Source organism: Vanellus vanellus (genome assembly GCF_965231255.1).
Source record: "Vanellus vanellus genome assembly, chromosome: 33".
NCBI lineage: Eukaryota > Metazoa > Chordata > Aves > Charadriiformes > Charadriidae > Vanellus > Vanellus vanellus.
In genome coordinates this window covers 83,244-103,377 of record NC_138938.1, presented here as the reverse complement: position 1 = coordinate 103,377, position 20,134 = coordinate 83,244, and the positions used below count along the sequence as shown (strand labels likewise).

At 67.1% G+C, this 20,134-nt stretch overlaps 1 protein-coding gene across 1 annotated transcript in view; it reads left to right on the top strand.

The window, feature by feature from the left end:
• Positions 1–2,758: 2,758 nt before the first annotated feature.
• Positions 2,759–20,134, top strand: part of PC (pyruvate carboxylase) — a gene marked incomplete at its 5' end in the record, with an annotated part of 32,141 nt that continues 14,765 nt past the window's right edge. Inside the window, 12 exons of the mRNA XM_082496930.1 lie at positions 2,759–2,897; positions 3,993–4,177; positions 6,601–6,766; positions 8,446–8,591; positions 9,963–10,080; positions 10,886–11,037; positions 11,848–11,966; positions 13,004–13,166; positions 14,947–15,129; positions 16,413–16,557; positions 17,480–17,569; positions 18,519–18,740. Of these exons, the coding sequence (XP_082353056.1) occupies positions 2,759–2,897; positions 3,993–4,177; positions 6,601–6,766; positions 8,446–8,591; positions 9,963–10,080; positions 10,886–11,037; positions 11,848–11,966; positions 13,004–13,166; positions 14,947–15,129; positions 16,413–16,557; positions 17,480–17,569; positions 18,519–18,740 (1,828 nt within the window). The remainder of the gene's footprint in view (positions 2,898–3,992; positions 4,178–6,600; positions 6,767–8,445; positions 8,592–9,962; positions 10,081–10,885; positions 11,038–11,847; positions 11,967–13,003; positions 13,167–14,946; positions 15,130–16,412; positions 16,558–17,479; positions 17,570–18,518; positions 18,741–20,134) is intronic.

Here is a 20,134-nt window from a genome sequence, read left to right as displayed (position 1 = left end):
GACCCCCTATAGGACCTCAGGCCCCCTATAGACCAGGCAGCCCTATAGGAACCGAGACCCCTCTGCATATCCCCCCCCATCAGCCCTCTATAGGGTCTGGGACCCCCTATAGAACCTGTACCCGCTATAGACCCGCCCCCTATAGGCTTGTGCCCCCTATAGTGGCCAAGAGCCCTCTGCGTAAGCCCCCCTATAGGTCCTGGGACCCCCTATAGGTCCTGGGACCCCCTATAGGACCTGGGAGCCCCTATAGACCAGGCAGCCCTATAGGAACCGAGACCCCTCTGCGTATCCCCCCCCTCAGCCCTCTATAGGGTCTGGGACCCTCTATAGACTTGTGCCCCCTATAGTGGCCAAGAGCCCTCTGTGTAAGCCCCCCCTATAGGGGTTGGGGTCACCTATAGGTCCTGGGACCCCCTATAAGGTCTCAGACCCCCTATAGGACCTCGGACCCCCTATAGACCAGCCCCCTATAGACTTGTGCCCGCTATAGTGGCCAAGAGCCCTCTGCATGAGCCCCCCCTATAGGGGTTGGGGTCACCTATAGGTCCTGGGAGCCCCTATAGGACCTCAGACCCCCTATAGACCAGGCACCCCTATAGGAACTGGGACCCCTCTGCATACGTCCCCCCCCTCAGCCCTCTATAGGGTCTGGGACACCCTATAGAACCTGTACCCCCTATAGACCAGGCACCCCTATAGACTTTATCCCCCTATAGTGGCCAAAACCCTTCTGCATAAGCCCCCCATAGGTCCTGGGACCCCCCTATAGGTCCTGGGACCCCCTATAGGACCTCAGACTCCCTATAGGACCTGGGAGCCCCTATAGACCAGGCAGCCCTATAGGAACGGAGACCCCTCTGCATATCCCCCCCCATCAGCCCTCTATAGGGTCTGGGACCCCCTATAGGACCTGAACCCCCTATAGAGCAGCCCCTATAGATTTGCCCCCCCCCCCCCCGCAACCCCAGTATAAACCAGTGCTCCCAGTTTGGCCCTGCGGGGGCGTATGGGGCCATAGGTGCCCGCCGGGGGCCGTATGGACTTTGCCCCCCCCCCGTGGGGTGAATGATTCACCCGCGCGTGTGACGGACGGACGGACGGACGGGGGGGGGGGGGGGGGGGGGCAGCGAGTCCCAACCTGCCCGGAGAGGGAGGGGGCGAGCGTGCGAGGAGTGCACGCGTGCGAGGAGTGCGCGTGCAAGGGGCGAGCGTGCGAAGGACGCGGGTGGAAAAGGTGCTCGTGCGAGAGGAGGGGGCGAGAGGGAGAGGCGCTCGTGCCAAGGGGGCTGTGGAAGAAGCGCTCGTGCAAGAGGGGCTCGTGCGAGAGATGCTCATGCAAAGGGGGCTTGTGCAAGGGGGGGCTTCGTGCAAGAGGCGCTCGTGCAAGAGGCGCTCGTGCAAGGGGTGCTCGTGCCAAGGGGGCTGTGGAAGAAGCGCTCGTGCGAGAGATGCTCGTGCAAGGGGGGGCTCGTGCAAGGGGGGCTTTGTGCAAGAGGCGCTCGTGCAAGGGGTGCTCGTGCCAAGGGGGCTGGTGGAAGAAGCGCTCGTGCGAGGGGGGGCTCGTGAAAGAGAGGGGCTCGTGCAAGAGATGTTTGTGCAAGGGGGGAGCTTGTGGAAGAGGTGGTTGTGCGAGGGGGGCTCGTGCAAGAGATGCTCATGCAAAGGGGGGGTCGTGCAAGGGGGGGGCTTTTGTGGAAGAGGGGCTCGTGCAAGGAGTGCTCGTGCAAGAGGCGCTCGTGCCAAGGGGGTTGGTGGAAGAAGCGCTCGTGCGAGAGATGCTCGTGCAAGGAGGGCCTTGTGGAAAGGGGTGTGTGTGCGAGAGATGCTCATGCAAGCGGGGGGCTTGTGGAAGAGGTGGTTGGTGCAAGAGATGCCCGTGCAAGTGGGGGCTCGTGAGGGAGAGGGGCTCGTGCAAGGGGGGCTTGTGCAAGAGATGCTCGTGCGAGATTGTTGTGAAGGAGAGGGGCTCGTGCGAGGGGTAGTTGTGAAGGAGACGTGCTCGTGCAAGGGGGGGGCTTGGGAAGAAGACAGCTCGTGCAAGAGATGCTCGTGCGAGGGGGGCTTGTGAAGGAGCTGGGCTTGTGCGAGGGGGGGCTCAGGGAAGAAGTACTTGTGCAAGGGGGTCCTCGTGCGAGGGGGGGGCTTTGCCCACGCTCACGCATGTGAGGACACGCGTGTCACCCCCTCCCTCCCCCTCATTAACACCCTCCTGCTAATTAACGGGGGGGGAGGGGAGACACCCCCACCCCCCCCGGGGCCTTCTGAGATTCTCCAGTGTCTCGTATAGGGTTGTGCAATGGCCCCGGGGTGGGGGGGGAGGGGGGGAGGGGGGCACTTGTGTCCCTTCGGGAGGGATTTGGGGGGGTCAAAGGTCACTGGGGGAAAGGTTGAGGGGGGGGGAGGGGTGATCTGGGTCCCTTCTGGGCAAATTGGGGGGGAGGGGGAGGGGAAAAGGGGGGAGGGGGGGAGAGATTCTCTGCTGTCCCCTATAGGGATTGGGGGGTGGGGGGGGATGGGGGGGGTCAAAGGTCACTGGGGCAAAGGTGAGCTGCCCCAAATGCCCCAGTGCCTTCTGGGAAAGGAGGAGGGGGAGGGAAAGGGAGGGGATTCTCCGCTGTCTCGTATAGGGTTGTGCTCCCGGTGGGATTGGGGGGGGGGGTGGAGGAGCTGAGCTCTGACCCCCCCTTCGTGTTTGTGTCCCCTCTGTGTGTCCCCTCCCTCGTGTCCCTGTGTCCGTCCGTCCGTCCGTCCCCAGATGTTGCAGCTGTGCGTCCCCCGCGGGGGGGGCCGAGCCCTTTTGGGGGTTCGGTGGTTACGGGGTCCCCCCCCCCCCCCCGGCACCACCCGCCCCCTCAGTTATCAGCCCATCCGCAAAGTCCTGGTGGCCAACCGGGGTAAGTGGTGGCCCCCGGGGACACCCCTGTCCTCCCCAATGTCCCCTGGGGTCCCCCTGTCCCCTCTGTCCCCCCCAATGTCACCTGTGCCCCCCATGTCCCCTCTCTCCCCCCATGTTCCCTATGTCCCCTCTGACCCCCCCAATGTCCCCCCCCGTCCCCCCCCTGTCCCCCCCCATGTCCCCTCTGACCCCCCTAATGTCCCCCCTCTGTCCCCCCCCATGTCCCCTGGGGTCCCCCATGTCCCCTGGGATGTCCCCATCAGGATGAGCTGTCCCCGTGTCCCCCTCCCAGCCGGGATGTCCCCAAGGTCCCCATGTCCCCAGTGGGATGGGGTGTCCCCGGGGTGTCCCCGTGTCCCCCTCCCAGCCGGGATATCCCTGTGGTGTCCCCGTCCCCATGTCCCCAGTGGGATGGGGTGTCCTGGGGTGTCCCTGTCCCCATCCCCATGTCCCCGTGTCCCCCTCCCAGCCGGGATATCCCTGCGGTGTCCCCATCCCCATGTCCCCAGCGGGATGGGGTGTCCCCAGGGTGTCCCTGTCCCCGTCCCCATGTCTCCAGCGGGATGGGGTGTCCCCGGCGTGTCCCTGTCCCCGTCCCCATGTCCCCGTGTCCCCCTCCCAGCCGGGATGTCCCTGCGGTGTCCCCATCCCCGTGTCCCCAGAGGGATGGGGTGTCCCTGTCCCCATCCCCATGTCCCCAACGGGATGGGGTGTCCCCGGCATGTCCCTGTCCCCGTCCCCATGTCCCCGTGTCCCACTCCCAGCCGGGATGTCCCTGCAGTGTCCCCATCCCCATGTCCCCAGTGAGATGGGGTGTCCCCGGAGTGTCCCCATGTCCCCAGCGGGATGGGGTGTCCCTGGCGTGTCCCTGTCCCCGTACCCATGTCCCCAGTGGGATGGGGTGTCCCCAGCGTGTCCCTGTCCCCATCCCCATGTCTCCGTGTCCCCTTCCCAGCCGGGATATCCCTGCGGTGTCCCCATCCCCATGTCCCCAGCAGGATGGGGTGTCCCTGTCCCCGTCCCCATGTCCCCAGCGGGATGGGGTGTCCCCGGGGTGTCCCCGTCCCCACGTCCCCGTGTCCCCGTCCCCAAGGGGAGATCGCCATCCGGGTGTTCCGGGCCTGCACGGAGTTGGGCATCCGGACGGTGGCCGTCTACTCGGAGCAGGACACGGGGCAGATGCACCGGCAGAAGGCGGACGAGGCCTACCTGGTGGGGCGGGGGCTGCCCCCCGTGCAGGCCTACCTCCACATCCCCGACATCATCCGCGTCGCCCGGGTACCCCCGGGGGGCCATGGGGCTGGGGGGGGGACGCTGAGGGGCGACGGGGATGGGGACGCTATGGGGGGATGGCTGGGGACGCTTTGGGGGGGGGCGAAGATTGGGACCTTATGGTGGCAATGAGTGGAGAAGCTATGGGGGACAACTGGGGACCCTATGGGGGGGACACCGGGGGACTATGGGGGGTTATGGGGTTGGGGGGGACGCTGGGGGGCAACAGGGATGGGGACGCTCTGGGGGGACGGCTGGGGACGCTTTGGGGGGGGGACGATGGGGACATTATGGCGGCAATGAGTGGAGAAGCTATGGGGGACACCTGGGGACCCTATGGGGGACAACTGGAGAACTTTTGGGGGGGACACCGCGGGACTATGGGGGGTGATGGGGTTGGGGGGGACACTGGGGGGCAACAGGGATGGGGACGCTATGGGGGGACGGCTGGGGATGCTTTGGGGGGGGGACGATGGGGACATTATGGTGGCAATGAGTGGAGAAGCCATGGGGGACAACTGGAGAAGCTATGGGGGACAACTGGGGACCCTATGGGGGGGACACCGGGGGACTATGAGGGGTTATGGGGTTGGGGGGGACACTGGGGGGCAACAGGGATGGGGACGCTATGGGGGGACGGCTGGGGACGCTTTGAGGGGGGGACGATGGGGACATTATGGTGGCAATGAGTGGAGAAGCCATGGGGGACACCTGGAGAAGCCATGGGGGGGACACCGGGGGACTATGAGGGGTTATGGGGTTGGGGGGGGCGCTGGGGGGTGACAGGGATGGGGACGCTCTGGGGGGATGGCTGGGGACGCTTTGGGGGGGGCGAAGATTGGGACCTTATGGTGGCAATGAGTGGAGAAGCTATGGGGGACAACTGGAGAAGCTATGGGGGACAACTGGAGAACTTTTGGGGGGGACACCGGGGGACTATGAGGGGTTATGGGGTTGGGGGAGACACTGGGGGGCGACAGGGATGGGGACGCTATGGGGGGACGGCTGGGGACGCTTTGGGGGGGGGACGATGGGGACATTATGGTGGCAATGAGTGGAGAAGCCATGGGGGACAACTGGAGAAGCTATGGGGGACAACTGGGGACCCTATGGGGGGGACACCGGGGGACTATGAGGGGTTATGGGGTTGGGGGAGACACTGGGGGGCAACAGGGATGGGGACGCTATGGGGGGACGGCTGGGGACGCTTTGGGGGGGGGGACGATGGGGACATTATGGTGGCAATGAGTGGAGAAGCTATGGGGGACAACTGGAGAAGCCATGGGGGGGACACCGGGGGACTATGAGGGGTTATGGGGTTGGGGGGGGCGCTGGGGGGTGACAGGGATGGGGACGCTCTGGGGGGATGGCTGGGGACGCTTTGAGGGGGGGACGACGGGGACATTATGGTGGCAATGAGTGGAGAAGCTATGGGGGACAACTGGAGAAGCTATGGGGGACAACTGGAGAACCTATGGGGGGGACTATGGGGGGTGATGGGGTTGGGGGGGGGTGCTGGGGGGTGACAGGGATGGGGACGCTATGGGGGGACGGCTGGGGATGCTTTGGGGGGGGTGAAGATTGGGACCTTATGGTGGCAATGAGTGGAGAAGCTATGGGGGACAACTGGGGACCCTATGGGGGGGACAATGGGGGGCAACGGGGCTGGGGGGGGACAGCGGGGGGCGATGGGGATAGGAACGCTATGGGGGGATGGCTGGGGACAGTGGGGGGGGGGACGACGATGGGGACCATGGGTCGGTGGGGATGTAGGATGGGGATATAGGATCCCCCAAAACAGGGGTCTGGGGGTGATGGGGGGGGTCTGGGGGTGATTTGGGGGGTCTGGGGTGTGATGGGGGGTCACGTGACCCACCTGGGTCCTTGGGGGGGGGTGCTGGGGGTCATGTGACCCCCCCCATACCCCCCTGTGGGTCCATGGGGATATAGGGTGGGGATATAGGATCCCCCAAAACAGGGGTCTGGGGGTGCTGGGGGGGGTCTGGGGGTGATGGGGGGGGTCTGGGGCGTGATGGGGGGTCACGTGACCCACCTGAGTCCTTGGGGGGGGTGCTGGGGGTCACGTGACCCCCCCCATACCCCCCTGTGGGTCCATGGGGATATAGGGTGGGGATATAGGATCCCCCAAAACAGGGGTCTGGGGGTGATGGGGGGGGTCTGGGGGTGATGTGGGGGGGTCTGGGGTGTGATGGGGGGTCACGTGACCCACCTGGGTCCTGGGGGGGGGGTCTGGGGGTGCTGGGGGTCATGTGACCCCCCCCAATACCCCCTCATGGGTCCGTGGGGATATAGGGTGGGGATATAGGATCCCCCAAAACAGGGGGCTGGGGGTGCTGGGGGGGGTCTGGGGGTGTTGGGGGGGGGGGTCACGTGACCCTTCTCCCCCAAACGCCGGGGTAACCCCGCAGGAGAACGGGGTGGACGCCATCCACCCGGGCTACGGGTTCCTGTCGGAACGGGCCGACTTCGCCCAGGCCTGCCTGGACGCGGGGGTGCGGTTTGTGGGACCCCCCCCCGAAGTCGTCCGAAAAATGGGGGATAAAGTGGAAGCGCGCGCCATCGCCATCGCTGCCGGTACGGGGCCCGGCGGGGGGGTTGGGGGGTGTTGGGGGGGCTTATGGGGTTATTTGGGGGGCGTATGGGGGAGTTATGGGGTTATTGGGGGGGGGGGAGTTATGGGGATTTTGGGGGGTATATGGGGGAGTTATGGGGTTATTTGGGGGTTATGGGGGAGTTATGGGGTCATTTTAGGGGGATATGGGGGAGTTATGGGGTTATTGGGGGGTATATGGGGAAGTTATGGGGTTATTGCAGGGGGATATGGGGGAGTTATGGGGTCATTTTGGGGGGTTATGGGGGAGATATGGGGTTATTTAGGGGGGGTGGGGGGAGTTATGGGGATTTTGGGGGGTATATGGGGGAGTTATGGGGTTATTTGGGGGTTATGGGGGAGTTATGGGGTCATTTTGGGGGGATATGGGGGAGTTATGGAGTTATTGGGGGGTATATGGGGAAGTTATGGGGTCATTTTGGGGGGTTATGGGGGAGATATGGGGTTATTTAGGGGGGGTGGGGGGAGTTATGGGGATTTTGGGGGGTATATGGGGGAAGATACGGGTTTTTTTAGGGGGGTGGGGGGAGTTATGGGGATTTTAGGGGGTATATGGGGAAGTTATGGGGTTATTGGGGGGGCGTATGGGGGAGTTATGGGGTTATTTGGGGCGGGGGGGCGTTTATGGGGTTTTTTTTGGGGGGTGGGGGGAGTTATGGGGATTGTGGGGGGTATGGGGGAGTTATGGGGTTATTGGGGGGTTATGGGGGAGATATGGGGTTATTTAGGGGGGGTGGGGGGAGTTTTGGAGATTTTGGGGGGTTATGGGGGAGTTATGGGGTTATTTAGGGGGGGTGGGGGGAGTTTTGGGGTCATTTTGGGGGGTTATGGGGGAGATATGGGGTTATTGAGGGGGGATATGGGGGAGTTATGGGGTTATTGGGGGGTTATGGGGGAGTTATGGGCTTATTGGGGGGGTAGAGGGCTCTATGGGGGGGCTGTGGGGTTAGTGGGGGGCTACTGGGAGATCATGGGGGGGGTATGGGGTTAGTGGGGGGCTACTGGGAGTTTATGGGGGGGCTGTGGGGTTAGTGGGGGGCTACTGGGAGTTTAGGGGGGGTATGGGGTTAGTGGGGGGGTGGAAATGTCTATGGGGGGGCTGTGGGGTTAGTGGGGGGCTACTGGGAGATCATGGGGGGCTGTGGGATTATTGGGGGGCTACTGGGAGTTTATGGGGAGGCTGTGGGGTTAGTGGGGGGCTACTGGGAGTTTAGGGGGGGGTATGGGGTTAGTGGGGGGTAGAGATGTCTATGGGGGGGCTGTGGGGTTAGTGGGGGGCTACTGGGAGATCATGGGGGGCTGTGGGATTATTGGGGGGCTACTGGGAGTTTATGGGGAGGCTGTGGGGTTAGTGGGGGGCTACTGGGAGTTTAGGGGGGGTATGGGGTTATTGGGGGGCTACTGGGAGTTTGGGGGGGCTGTGGGGTTAGTGGGGGGGCTACTGGGAGTTTAGGGGGGGTATGGGGTTACTGGGGGGCTACTGGGAGTGTGGGGGGCGCTGCAGCCCACAGGAGAGGCTGATGGCCTTAGAGGAGGTTCGGGGGGGGGGGATGTCCTGGGGAAGGGGTGTGGGGAGCAGCAGCGGGGGGGGTCGCTGAGGGGGTGTCACGTGCCGTGTGTCCGTGTGTCCGTCCCCCCCCAGGAGTGCCGGTGGTCCCGGGGACGGCGGCGCCGGTGTCGGGGCTGGGGGAGGCGCAGGACTTCGCCCACCGCGTGGGCTTTCCCGTCATCTTCAAAGCCGCTCACGGTGGCGGCGGCCGCGGCATGAGGGTGGTCCGCTCCCCCCAGGTATGGGGCTGGGGAGGGGGGGGGGGGGGCACCCCCCATTCCATGCGATCCCCCACATCGGGACACCCCCCAATTCCAGGGGACCCCCACCCCAAGACACCCCCCCCACCATGGGACCCCCACCCCAGGACCCCCAATACCACAGGACCCCCACCCCAGAACCCCCCCCGGCCATGGGACCCCCACCCCAGGACCCCCAATTCTATGGGACCCCCACCCCAGGACACCCCCCAGCCATGGGACCCCCACCCCGGGACCCCCAATTCCACAGGACCCCCACCCCAGGACACCCCCCCCCGGCCATGGGACCCCCACCCCAGGACCCCCAATTCCACGGGACCCCCACCCCAGAACCCCCCCCACCAGCCATGGGACCCCCACCCCAGGACACCCCCCACCATGGGACCCCCACCCCGGGACCCCCAATTCCACAGGACCCCCACCCCAAGACACCCCCCCCACCATGGGACCCCCACCCCAGGACCCCCAATTCCACGGGACCCCCACCCCAGGACACCCCCCAGACATGGGATCCCCCATCCCAGAACCCCCCCCACCATGGGACCCCCACTCCAGGACCCCCAATTCCATGGGACCCCCACCCCAGGACACCCCCCAGACATGGGATCCCCCATCCCAGAACCCCCCCCACCATGGGACCCCCACCCCGGGACCCCCCCCCCCGGCCATGGGACCCCCACCCCAGGACCCCCAATTCCACGGGACCCCCACCCCAGAACCCCCCCCACCAGCCATGGGACCCCCACCCCAGGACACCCCCTTGGCCACGGGACCCCCACCATGGGACCCCCAATTCCACAGGACCCCCACCCCAAGACACCCCCCCCACCATGGGACCCCCACCCTGGGACCCCCAATTCCACGGGACCCCCACCCCAGGACACCCCCCAGACATGGGACCCCCAATTCCATGGGACCCCCACCCCAGAACCCCCCCCGGCCATGGGACCCCCGCCCCGGGACCCCCAAATTCCCTGGGCCCCCCCCTCCCCCCCCGTGACTCCCCCCAAACCTGGGGACCCCAGAGGTGGGGGGGGAGGGGCCCGGGTGGGACCCCAATGAGTGGGGGGGACCCCAATAAGTGGGAGGACCCCAGAGGGGGGGGGGGACACGGGGTGGACCCCAGTGGGTGGGGGGGACCCCAATAAGTGGGGGGACCCCAAAGTGGGGGGGGGGGGGGCCAGGGGCGGACCCCAATGATGGGAGTGACCCCAATAGGTGGGGGGGATCCCAGTCGGTGGGAGGACCCCAGAGTGGACCCCAATGGGTGGGGGCGACCCCAGTGGGTGGGGGGGGGGACCCCGGCGTTTTTTGGGGGGGGGGCCCACCCACGTTTGGGGGTGTGCGCAGGAGCTGGAGGAGAGCTTTTCCCGCGCCTCCTCGGAGGCTCTGGCGGCGTTCGGTAACGGGGCCCTTTTCGTGGAGAAATTCATCGAACGGCCCCGACACATCGAGGTCCAGATCCTGGGTACGGCCCGGGGGGGGGTCCCGGGGGGGGGTGTCCCTGGGGGGGGGGGTCCCTGGGGGGCTTTGGGGGTCCCTGGGGAGGTTTGGGGGTCACTGGGGGCTTTGGGGCGTCTCTGGGGGGCATTGGGGGTTTTGGAGGGGGCCACTGGGGGCTTTGAGGGGGTCCTTGGGGGGGGCCTGGGGTATTTGGGGGGGGCCCTGGGGTATTTGGGAGTGGTCCCTGGGGGGCTTTGGGGGTCCCTGGGGGGCTTTGGGGCGTCTCTGGGGGGCATTGAGGGCTTTGGGGGGGGTCCTTGGGGAGCTTTGGGGGTCACTGGGGGCTTTGAGGGGGTCCTTGGGGGGCTTTGGGGGTCACTGGGGCCTTTGGGGGGGGCCCTGGGGTATTTAGGGGGGGCCCTTGGGTATTTGGGGGTGGTCCCTGGGGGGCTTTGGGGGTCCCTGAGGGGCTTTGGGGCGTCTCTGGGGGGCATTGGGGGTTTTGGAGGGGGTCACTGGGGGCTTTGAGGGGGTCCTTGGGGGGCTTTGGGGGTCACTGGGGGCTTTGGGGGGGTCCTTGGGGGTATTTGGGGGGGGCCTGCGGTATTTGGGGGGGGCCTTTTTTTGGGGTGCCCACCCACCCCTGGGTCCTTTTTTGGGGTGCCCAGACCCCTGGGTGCCTGAATTTGGGGTGCCCAGACCCCTGGATCCCTTTTTTTAGGGTGCCCAGCCCCCCCATGAGTCCCTTTTGGGGGTGCCCATCCCCCCGTCCCCGACCCCGTCCCCCCCCCCCCCCCCCGGCTCCCTAAATTTTGGGGGTGCTCCCGCAGGGGACCAACACGGGAACGTGGTCCACCTCTACGAACGCGACTGCTCCATCCAACGCCGCCACCAAAAAGTGGTGGAGATCGCCCCGGCCGCCCGCCTGCGCCCCGACCTCCGCGCCCGCCTGGCCGGCGACGCCGTCCGCCTGGCCCAGCAGGTACCGGGGGCACCCACCGGCCCGGGGGGGGGCACCCATGAAGGTGGGGGGGGGGGGCACCCAAGAGTTTTGGGGGGGCACTCAGGAGTTTGGGGGGCACCCAGGAGCTGGGGGAAGGGAGGTTCACCCATCCCCTGGGGGACCCTGGAGGCTGGGGGGGGGCACCCAGGGGGCTGGGGGGGCACCCAGGAGTTTGGGGGGGCACCCATGAATTAGGGGGGCACCCATGGGACGGGAGGGGGGGCACCCAAGAGGTTTGGGGGGGGCACCCAAGAGTTTGGGGTGCCCCCAGGAGTTGGGGGAAGGGATGAGCATCCATCCCCTGGGGGATCCTGGAGTTTGGGGGGGGGCACCCAGGAGGCTGGGGGGGCACCCATGAATTAGGGGGGCACCCATGGGGCGGGGGGGGGCACCCAAGAGGTTTGGGGGGACACCCAAGAGTTTGGGGTGCCCCCAGGAGTTGGGGGAAGGGATGAGCATCCATCCCCTGGGGGGCACCCAGGAGGCTGGGGGGGCACCCAGGAGTTTGGGGGGGCACCCATGAATTAGGGGGCACCCATGGGGCCGGGGGGGCACCCAAGAGATTTGGGGGGGCACCCAGGAGTTTGGGGGGCACCCAGGAGTTGGGGGGAAGGGTTGAGCATCCATCCCCTGGAGGGGGTGGGAGGGGGAAGCATCTTGGGGGGTCCCAGGCGTTTGGGGGGGGTGGGGGGGGGAACAGGAGTTGGGGGGGGACCCCAGGGGTCGGGAGGACCCCCAGGTGGCATTTGGGGTGACGGTGACATGGGGGGGGGGGGGGGGGTGACGCAGGTGGGCTACGAGAACGCGGGGACGGTGGAGTTCCTGGTGGACCAGAACGGGGACTACTACTTCATCGAGGTCAACTCCCGCCTCCAAGTGGAACACACCGTCACCGAGGAGATCACCGAGTGAGTGTCACCCCCCCCCCGGGGACACCTCTGTCCCCCCCCCCCCAGAGATGTGGGTCCCGCCCCCCCCCCAAAAATGTGGGTCCCTGAGGTTGGGGGGTTGCGGGATGGTTCTGGGTACCCGGAGGGATGCGGGATGCTCTGGTCCCCCGGACCCCTGGGTGTCCCCCGAACCCCTGGGTGTGTCTCTCCCCAATACCTGGGTGTCCCCAGACCCCTCTGTCCCCCCCCAGACCCCTCTGTCACCCCCCAAAATGTGGGTCCCCCCCCAAAATGTGGGTCCCTGAGATTAGGGGGTTGCGGGATGGTCCTGGGTACCCGGAGGGATGCGGGATGCTCTGGTCCCTCGAACCCCTGGGTGTCCCCCCCCGATATCTGGGTGTCCCCAGAGCCCTGTGTCACCCCCCCAGACCCCTCTGTCACCCCCCAGACCCCTCTGTCCCCCCCCAAAATGTGGGTCCCCCCCTTCAAAATGTGGGTCCCTGAGATTGGGGGGTTGCGGGATGGTCCTGGGTACCCGGAGGGATGCGGGATGCTCTGGTCCCCCGGACCCCTGGGTGTCCCCCCCCGATATCTGGGTGTCCCCAGACCCCTCTGTCCCCCCCCAGACCCCTCTGTCACCCCCCAAAATGTGGGTCCCCCCCCAAAATGTGGGTCCCTGAGATTAGGGGGTTGCGGGATGGTCCTGGGTACCCAGAGGGATGCGGGATGCTCTGGTCCCTCGAACCCCTGGGTGTCCCCCCCCGATATCTGGGTGTCCCCAGACCCCTGTGTCCCCTCCCCAGACCCCTCTGTCACCCCCCAGACCCCTCTGTCACCCCCCAAAATGTGGGTCCCCCCCAAAATGGGGGTCCCTGAGATTGGGGAGTCGCGGGATGGTCCTGGGTACCCGGAGGGATGCGGGATGCTCTGATGCTCTGGTCCCCCAAACCCCTGGGTGTCCCCTGAACCCCTGGGTGTCCCCCCCGATACCTGCCCCCCCCCGACCCCTGTGTGTCCCCCCCCCCCCATGGTGACACCCCTGTCACCCGTGGCAGCGTGGACCTGGTCCACGCGCAGCTGCAGGTGGCGGCGGGTCGGTCGCTGCCCGAACTGGGGCTGCGCCAGGAGAGCATCCGCGTCAACGGCTGCGCCATCCAGTGCCGCGTCACCACCGAGGACCCCGCCCGCGGCTTCCAGCCCGACACCGGCCGCATCGAGGTGACCCCCTGGGACCCCCCCCTCAGGACCTCCCCCCCCCCCGCCCCCCCCAGGAACCCCTTCTTGGGAACCCCCCTTAGAACCCCCCTTACGACTCCTATGGGACACCCTATGGGATCCCCCCCATAGGTCCCCCCTTAGGACCCCACCAGGACCCCCCATGAAACCCCCTCTTGGGACCCCCCCTTGGGACCCCCCTTAGGACACCTATGGGACACCCCTATGGGATCCCCCCCATAGGACCCCCCTTAGGACCCCCCCAGGACCCCCCATGGAACCCCCTCTTGGGACCCCCCTTTGGGACCCCCCTTAGGACACCTATGGGACACCCCTATGGGATCCTCCCCATAGGACCCCCCCAGGACTCCCCTCTTGGGACCCCCCTTTGGGACCCCCCTTAGGACACCTATGGGACACCCCTATGGGATCCTCCCCATAGGACCCCCCCAGGACCCCCCCAGGACTCCCCTCTTGGGACCCCCCCTTGGGACCCCCCTTAGGACACCTATGGGACACCCCTATGGGATCCCCCCCATAGGACCCCCCTTAGGACCCCCCATGGAACCCCCCTTTGGGACCCCCCCTTAGAACCCCCCTTTGGGACCCCCCTTAGGACACCTATGGGACACCCCTATGGGATCCTCCCCATAGGCCCCCCCCAGGACCCCCCCAGGACTCCCCTCTTGGGACCCCCCCTTTGGGACCCCCCTTAGGACACCTATGGGACACCCCTATGGGATCCCTTCCATAGGACCCCCCTTAGGACCCCACCAGGACCCCCCGTGGAACCCCCTCTTGGGACCCCCCCTTGGGACCCCCCTTAGGACACCTATGGGACACCCCTATGGGATGACCCCCCTTAGGACCCCCCCAGGACCCCCCATGGAACTCCCCTTTGGGACCCCCCCTTAGGACTCCTATGGGACACTCCTATGGGATCCCCCCCTTAGGACCCCCCATGGGACCCCCTTAGGACCCCCCTTAGGACCCCCCCAGGACCCCCCATGGAACCCCCTCTTGGGACCCCCCCTTAGGACCCCCTTAGAACGCCCTTTTGGGACCCCCTTTTGGGACCCCCTTTTGGGACCCCCCTTAGGACTCCTATGGGACACCCCTATGGGATCCCATAGGACCCCCCATAGGACCCCCCCGGGACCACCCATGGGACCCCCCGTGGGACCCCCCCCTTGGGATCCCCTATAGGGTCCATAGGCACTCTATAGGTTCTCTGTAGGTTGGGGGGTGTCCCTCAGAGGCTCTGTGGGGTGGGTGGGTGCCCCCCGGAGGCTCTCTGGGGGCTGCACTGAACCCTATAGGGGCTCTGTGAGCCCTTATATGGCCCGTGGGCCCCTATAGGGTTATCTATAGGGCTCGGGGTGCCTATAGGCGGCTCTATAGGTTCTCTGTAGGTTGGGGGGTGTCCCTCAGAGGCTGTGTGGGGTGGGTGGGTGCCCCCCGGAGGCTCTCTGGGGGCTGCACTGAACCCTATAGGGGCTGCACTGAACCCTATAGGGGCTCTGTGAGCCCTTATACGGCCCGTGGGCCCCTATAGGGTTATCTATAGGGCTCGGGGTGCCTATATGCGGCTCTATAGGTTCTCTGTAGGTTGGGGGGTGTCCCTCAGAGGCTCTGTGGGGTGGGTGGGTGCCCCCCGGAGGCTCTCTGGGGGCTGCACTGAACCCTATAGGGGCTGCAGTGAACCCTATAGGGGCTGTGTGAGCCCTTATACGGCCCGTGGGCCCCTATAGGGTTATCTATAGGGTTTGGGGGGTGCCGGCAGGTGTTCCGGAGCGGCGAAGGGATGGGGATCCGTTTGGACGGGGCTTCGGCTTTCCAGGGGGCCCTCATCTCCCCCCACTATGACTCGCTACTGGTGAAGGTGGTGGCCCACGGGCCGGACCAGCCGGCCGCCGCCGCCAAGATGAGCCGGGCACTGGCCGAGTTCCGCATCCGGGGGGTCAAGGTGGGGTTGGGGGGGGGTGGGGCAAGGTTGGGGTCTTGGGGTGAGGAGGGGTGTTGGGGGGGGGGGTAGATGCACCAGGGAGGTACTGGGAGGGCTTTGGGGGGGCTGTGGGGGGATGCAGGGGGGGGTAGATGCACTGGTGAGGGACTGGGAGGGCTTTGGGGGGGTTCTGGGGGGGCTCTGGAGGGATGCAGGGGGGGAGGATGCATCGTGGGGGGGTTGGGGGTGGGCTGTGGGGGGATGTGGGGGGGGTAGATGCACCGGGGAGGGACTGGGAGGGCACTGGGAGGGCTTTGGGGGGGCTGTGGGGGGATGCGGGGGGGGTAGATGCACCGGTAAGGGACTGGGAGGGCTCTGGGGGGGTTCTGGGGGGGCTCTGGGGGGATGCAGGGGGGGGGGATGCACTGTGGGGGTCTGATCACTGGGGTGATACTGGGGGGCTCTGAGGGCTCTAAGGGGTGTCTGGGGGGGCTGGGAGGGGTCGGGGGGGTCACTGGGGGCACTAAGGGGTCACTGGAGGGCTCTGGGGTGATACTGGGGGACTCTGGGGGGCTTTAGGGGGTTCTGGGGGAGGTCTGGGGGGATACAGGGGGGCACTGGGAGCTCTAAAGGGTCCCTGGGGGGGCTGGGGGGGGGACTGGGGGGATACTGGGGGGATATTGGGGGGCACTAAGGGGTCACTGGAGGGCTCTGGGGTGATACTGGGGGGCTCTGGGGGGCTTTAGGGGGTTCTGGGGGAGGTCTGGGGGGATACAGGGGGCACTGGGAGCTCTAAGGGGTCCCTGGGGGGACTGAGGGGTACTGGGGTATCTAAGGGGTCACTGGGGGGGCTGGGAGGGGTCTGTGGGGGCACTGGGTGGTACTGGGGGTCACTGGGAGCTCTAAGGGGTCACTGGGAAGGCACTGGGGTGATACTGGGGAGCTCGGGGGGCTCTAAGGGGTCCCTGGGGGGGCTGGGAGGGGGTCTGGGGGGGCACTGGGAGAGCACTGGGAGGGCACTGGTGCGATGCATTGGTGAGGAAGAAGGAGAGGGGGGGGGGGGGGTGTCCGCAGTAGTTCTCGTACGACCCCCAAAATCCCTCGTGCGACGCACGACGGGCCGGTGGGACCCCCCCAGTATGGCACGAGGGGGATGTTACACCCCCCTCCCCCCCCCGAGGGTGGTTTTTTTTGGGGGGGGGGGGGGGGAACATGACACGCTGCTGCCCCTCTGCGTGTCACCCCCCCCCACCCCCCACCATCATCCTCGTGCGTCGCACGCTGACGGGCGCCGTCTCCCGCAGACGAACATCCCCTTCCTGCAGAACGTTCTGGCCCACCCCCAGTTTTTGGGGGGCGCCGCCGACACCCAATTCATCGACGAGAACCCCGAACTCTTCCACCTCCGCCCCGGCCAGAATCGGGCCCAAAAATTGCTTCATTATCTGGGTAATGGGAGGGAAGGGGGAGGGGAGGGGGGGTATACTGGGGGGCACTGGGGGCTCTAAGGGGTCACTGGGAGGGGCCCTGGGGTGATACTGGGGGGCTCTGGGGGCTCTAAGAGGTCCCTGGGGGGGCTGGGAGGGGTCTGAGAGGGCACTGGGGGGATACTGGGGGGCTCGGGGGGGTCTAAAGGGTCACTGGGAGGGGCCCTGGGGTGATACTGGGGGGCTCTGGGGGCTCTAAGGGGTCACTGGGAGGGCTGGGAGGGGTCTGGGAGGGGACTGGGGGGATACTGGGGGGCTCGGGGGGGTCTAAGGGGTCACTGGGAGGGGCCCTGGGGTGATACTGGGGGGCTCTGGGGGCTCTAAAGGGTCACTGGGGGGACTGGGAGGGGTCTGGGAGGGCACTGGGGACATACTGGGGGGCTCGGGGGGCTCTAAGGGGTCACTGGGAGGGGCCCTGGGGTGATACTGGGGGGCTCTGGGGGCTCTAAGGGGTCCCTGGGGGGGCTGGGAGGGGTCTGGGGGGGCACTGGGGACATACTGGGGGGCTCTGGGGGCTCTAAGGGGTCCCTGGGGGGGCTGGGAGGGGTCTGAGAGGGCACTGGGGGGATACTGGGGGGCACTGGGGGCTCTAAGGGGTCACTGGGAGGGGCCCTGGGGTGATACTGGGGGGCTCTAGGGGCTCTAAGGGGTCCCTGGGGGGGCTGGGAGGGGTCTGGGGTGATACTGGGGGGACTGGGAGGGGTCTGGGGGGGCACTGGGGGGATACTGGGGGGCACTGGGGGCTCTAAGAACTCACTGGGGGGGAACTGGGGGGATACTGGGGGGATACTGGGGGGCTCAGGGGAGTGGGGCTCTGAGGTCTGGGGGAGGGTCCCGTGTCCGTCCGTCCGTCCCCCCCCATGACCACGTGACCCCCCCCCCAGGTCACGTGATGGTGAACGGCCCCAGTACCCCCCTCCCAGTAAAGGCCAAGGCGGCACTGGTGGAGCCCCCTCCCCCCCCGGTGCCCATGGGTGAGTGCGTGACACGCGTGTGCCACGCGTGTGCCACACACGGGGGCATGGAGGGGGGGTGGGTGTGGTGCGTCACGCGTGTTAGAGCGTGTGCGTGGCGTGACATCGCGTGTGCGTGCCATACCGGGACCCCGTGTGCAGCGTGTGTCCTTGGCGTGTGCGTGGCGTGTGCATAGCGTGTCATACCGTGTGCGTGGCATGCCATAGTGTGTGTGTGGCATGTGTGGTGTGTTATAGCGTGTGCTCGGCCTGTCCATAGCATGTGCATGGCGTGTTGTGGCGTGTACATGCTATACCATGACCTGTGCTTGGCGTGTGCGCTTGGCATGTGCATGGCGTGTGCATAGCATGTCGTACCGTGTGCGTGGCATGCCATAGTGTGTGTATGGCATGTGTGGTGTGTTATAGCGTGTGCTCGGCCTGTCCATAGCATGTGCATGGCGTGTTGTGGCGTGTACATGCTATACCATGACCTGTGCTTGGCGTGTGCGCTTGGCATGTGTGTGGCGTGTGCATAGCGTGTCGTACCGTGTGCGTGGCATGCCATAGTGTGTGTGTGGCATGTGTGGTGTGTTATAGCGTGTTCTCGGCCTGTCCATAGCATGTGCATGGCGTGTCGTGGCGTGTACATGCTATACCATGACCTGTGCTTGGCGTGTGCGCTTGGCATGTGTGTGGCGTGTGCATAGCATGTCATAGCGCACGTGTGGCACGCCATAGCGTGTGCGTGGCGTGTCATAGCGTGCATGTAGCGTGTGCATGGCACCTTATAGCGTGTGCTTGGCCTGTCCTTAGCATGCGCATGGCGTGTGGTGGCGTGCACACGCCATACCGTGACCCGCGCTTGGCGTGCGCGCTTGGCGTGCGCCTGGCGTGTGCGTAGCGTGTCGTAGCGCCCGCTCGGCCCGCCCCGCCCCGCATACGCCGCCACGCGTGTTCTTGGCCGCAGGGGCCCCCCCGGCGGGGCTGCGGGCGGTGCTGGAGCGGGAGGGCCCGGGGGGGTTCGCCCGCGCCCTCCGCGCTCACCGGGGGCTCCTCCTCACCGACACCACCTTCCGCGACGCCCACCAATCGCTGCTCGCCACCCGCGTGCGCACCCGCGACCTCGCCCGCGTCGCCCCCTTCGTGGCCCACGGCCTCAGCCCCCTCTGCAGCATGGAGACCTGGGGGGGTGAGGAGGGGCGGGGCTTAGCTAAGGGGGTGGGCGGGGCTTGGGGTGGGCGGGGCCTAGGGGGCGGGGTCCGGGGGAGCACTGGGGGGGAGGTGGAGTCGCATGGCGGCGGGGGGGGGCGTGGCTTCATCGAGGGGGCGTGGCTTCGTTGAAGGGGCGGGGCCTGAGGGGGCGGGGCCTGAGGGGTGGGGGTGGAGGTGGGGGGTGGGAGAGCACTGGGGGGGAGGTGGAGTCGCATGGCTGGGGGGCGTGGTTTCATCGAGGGGGCGTGGCTTCATTGAAGGGGTGGGGGCTGAGGGGGCGGGGCCTGAGGAGTGGGGGTGGAGATGGGGGTGGGGGGTGGGAGAGCACTGGGGGGGAGGTGGAGTCGCATGGCGGGGGCGTGGCTTCATCGAGGGGGCGTGGCTTCGTTGAAGGGGCGGTGCCTGAGGGGGCGGGGCCTGAGGGGTGGGGGTGGAGGTGGGGAGTGGGAGAGCACTGGGGGGGAGGAGGAGTCGCATGGGTGGGGGGGCGTGGCTTCGTTGAAGGGGCGGGGCCTGAGGGGGCGGGGCCTGAGGAGTGGGGGTGGGGGGTGGGAGAGCACTGGGGGGGAGGTGGAGTCGCATGGCGGGGGGGCGTGGCTTCATCGAGGGGGCGTGGCTTCGTTGAAGGGGCGTGGCCTGAGGGGGCGGGGCCTGAGGAGTGGGGGTGGAGATGGGGGTGGGGGGTGGGAGAGCACTGGGGGGGAGGTGGAGTCGCATGGGTGGGGGGGCGTGGCTTCGTTGAAGGGGCGGGGCCTGAGGGGGCGGGGCCTGAGGAGTGGGGGTGGAGATGGGGGTGGGGGGTGGGAGAGCACTGGGGGGGAGGTGGAGTTGCATGGGTGGGGGTGGTGGGGGGCGTGGCTTCACCGAGGGGGTGTGGCTTCGTTGAAGGGGCGGGGCCTGAGGGGTGGGGGCGGGGCGGGGGAGCACTGGGGAGGAGGTGGAGTCGCATGGGTGGGGGTGGCTTGGGGGTGTGTGGCTTCGATGAAGGGGCGGGGCCTGAGGGGTGGGGGTGGAGGTGGGGGGTGGGAGAACACTGGGGGGGAGGTGGAGTAGCATGGGTGGGGGTGGCTCGGGGGGGCGTGGCGTGGCGGGGGCGTGGCTTCATCGAGGGGGCGTGGCTTCGTTGAAGGGGTGGGGGCTGAGGGGTGGGGAGGGGGTGGTGGAGTCGCATGGGTGGGAGTGGCTCGGGGGCGTGGCTTAATTTAGGGGCGGGGTTTGAGGGGTGGGGGTGGAGGCGGGGGGTGGGGTGTGGGAGAGCACTGGGGGGAGGTGGAGTTGCATGGGTGGGGGTGGCTCAGGGGGCGTGGCTTCGTCTAGGGGGTGTGGCTTCGTTTAAAGGGTGGGGCTGAGGGGGTGTGGTTTGTAGAGGGC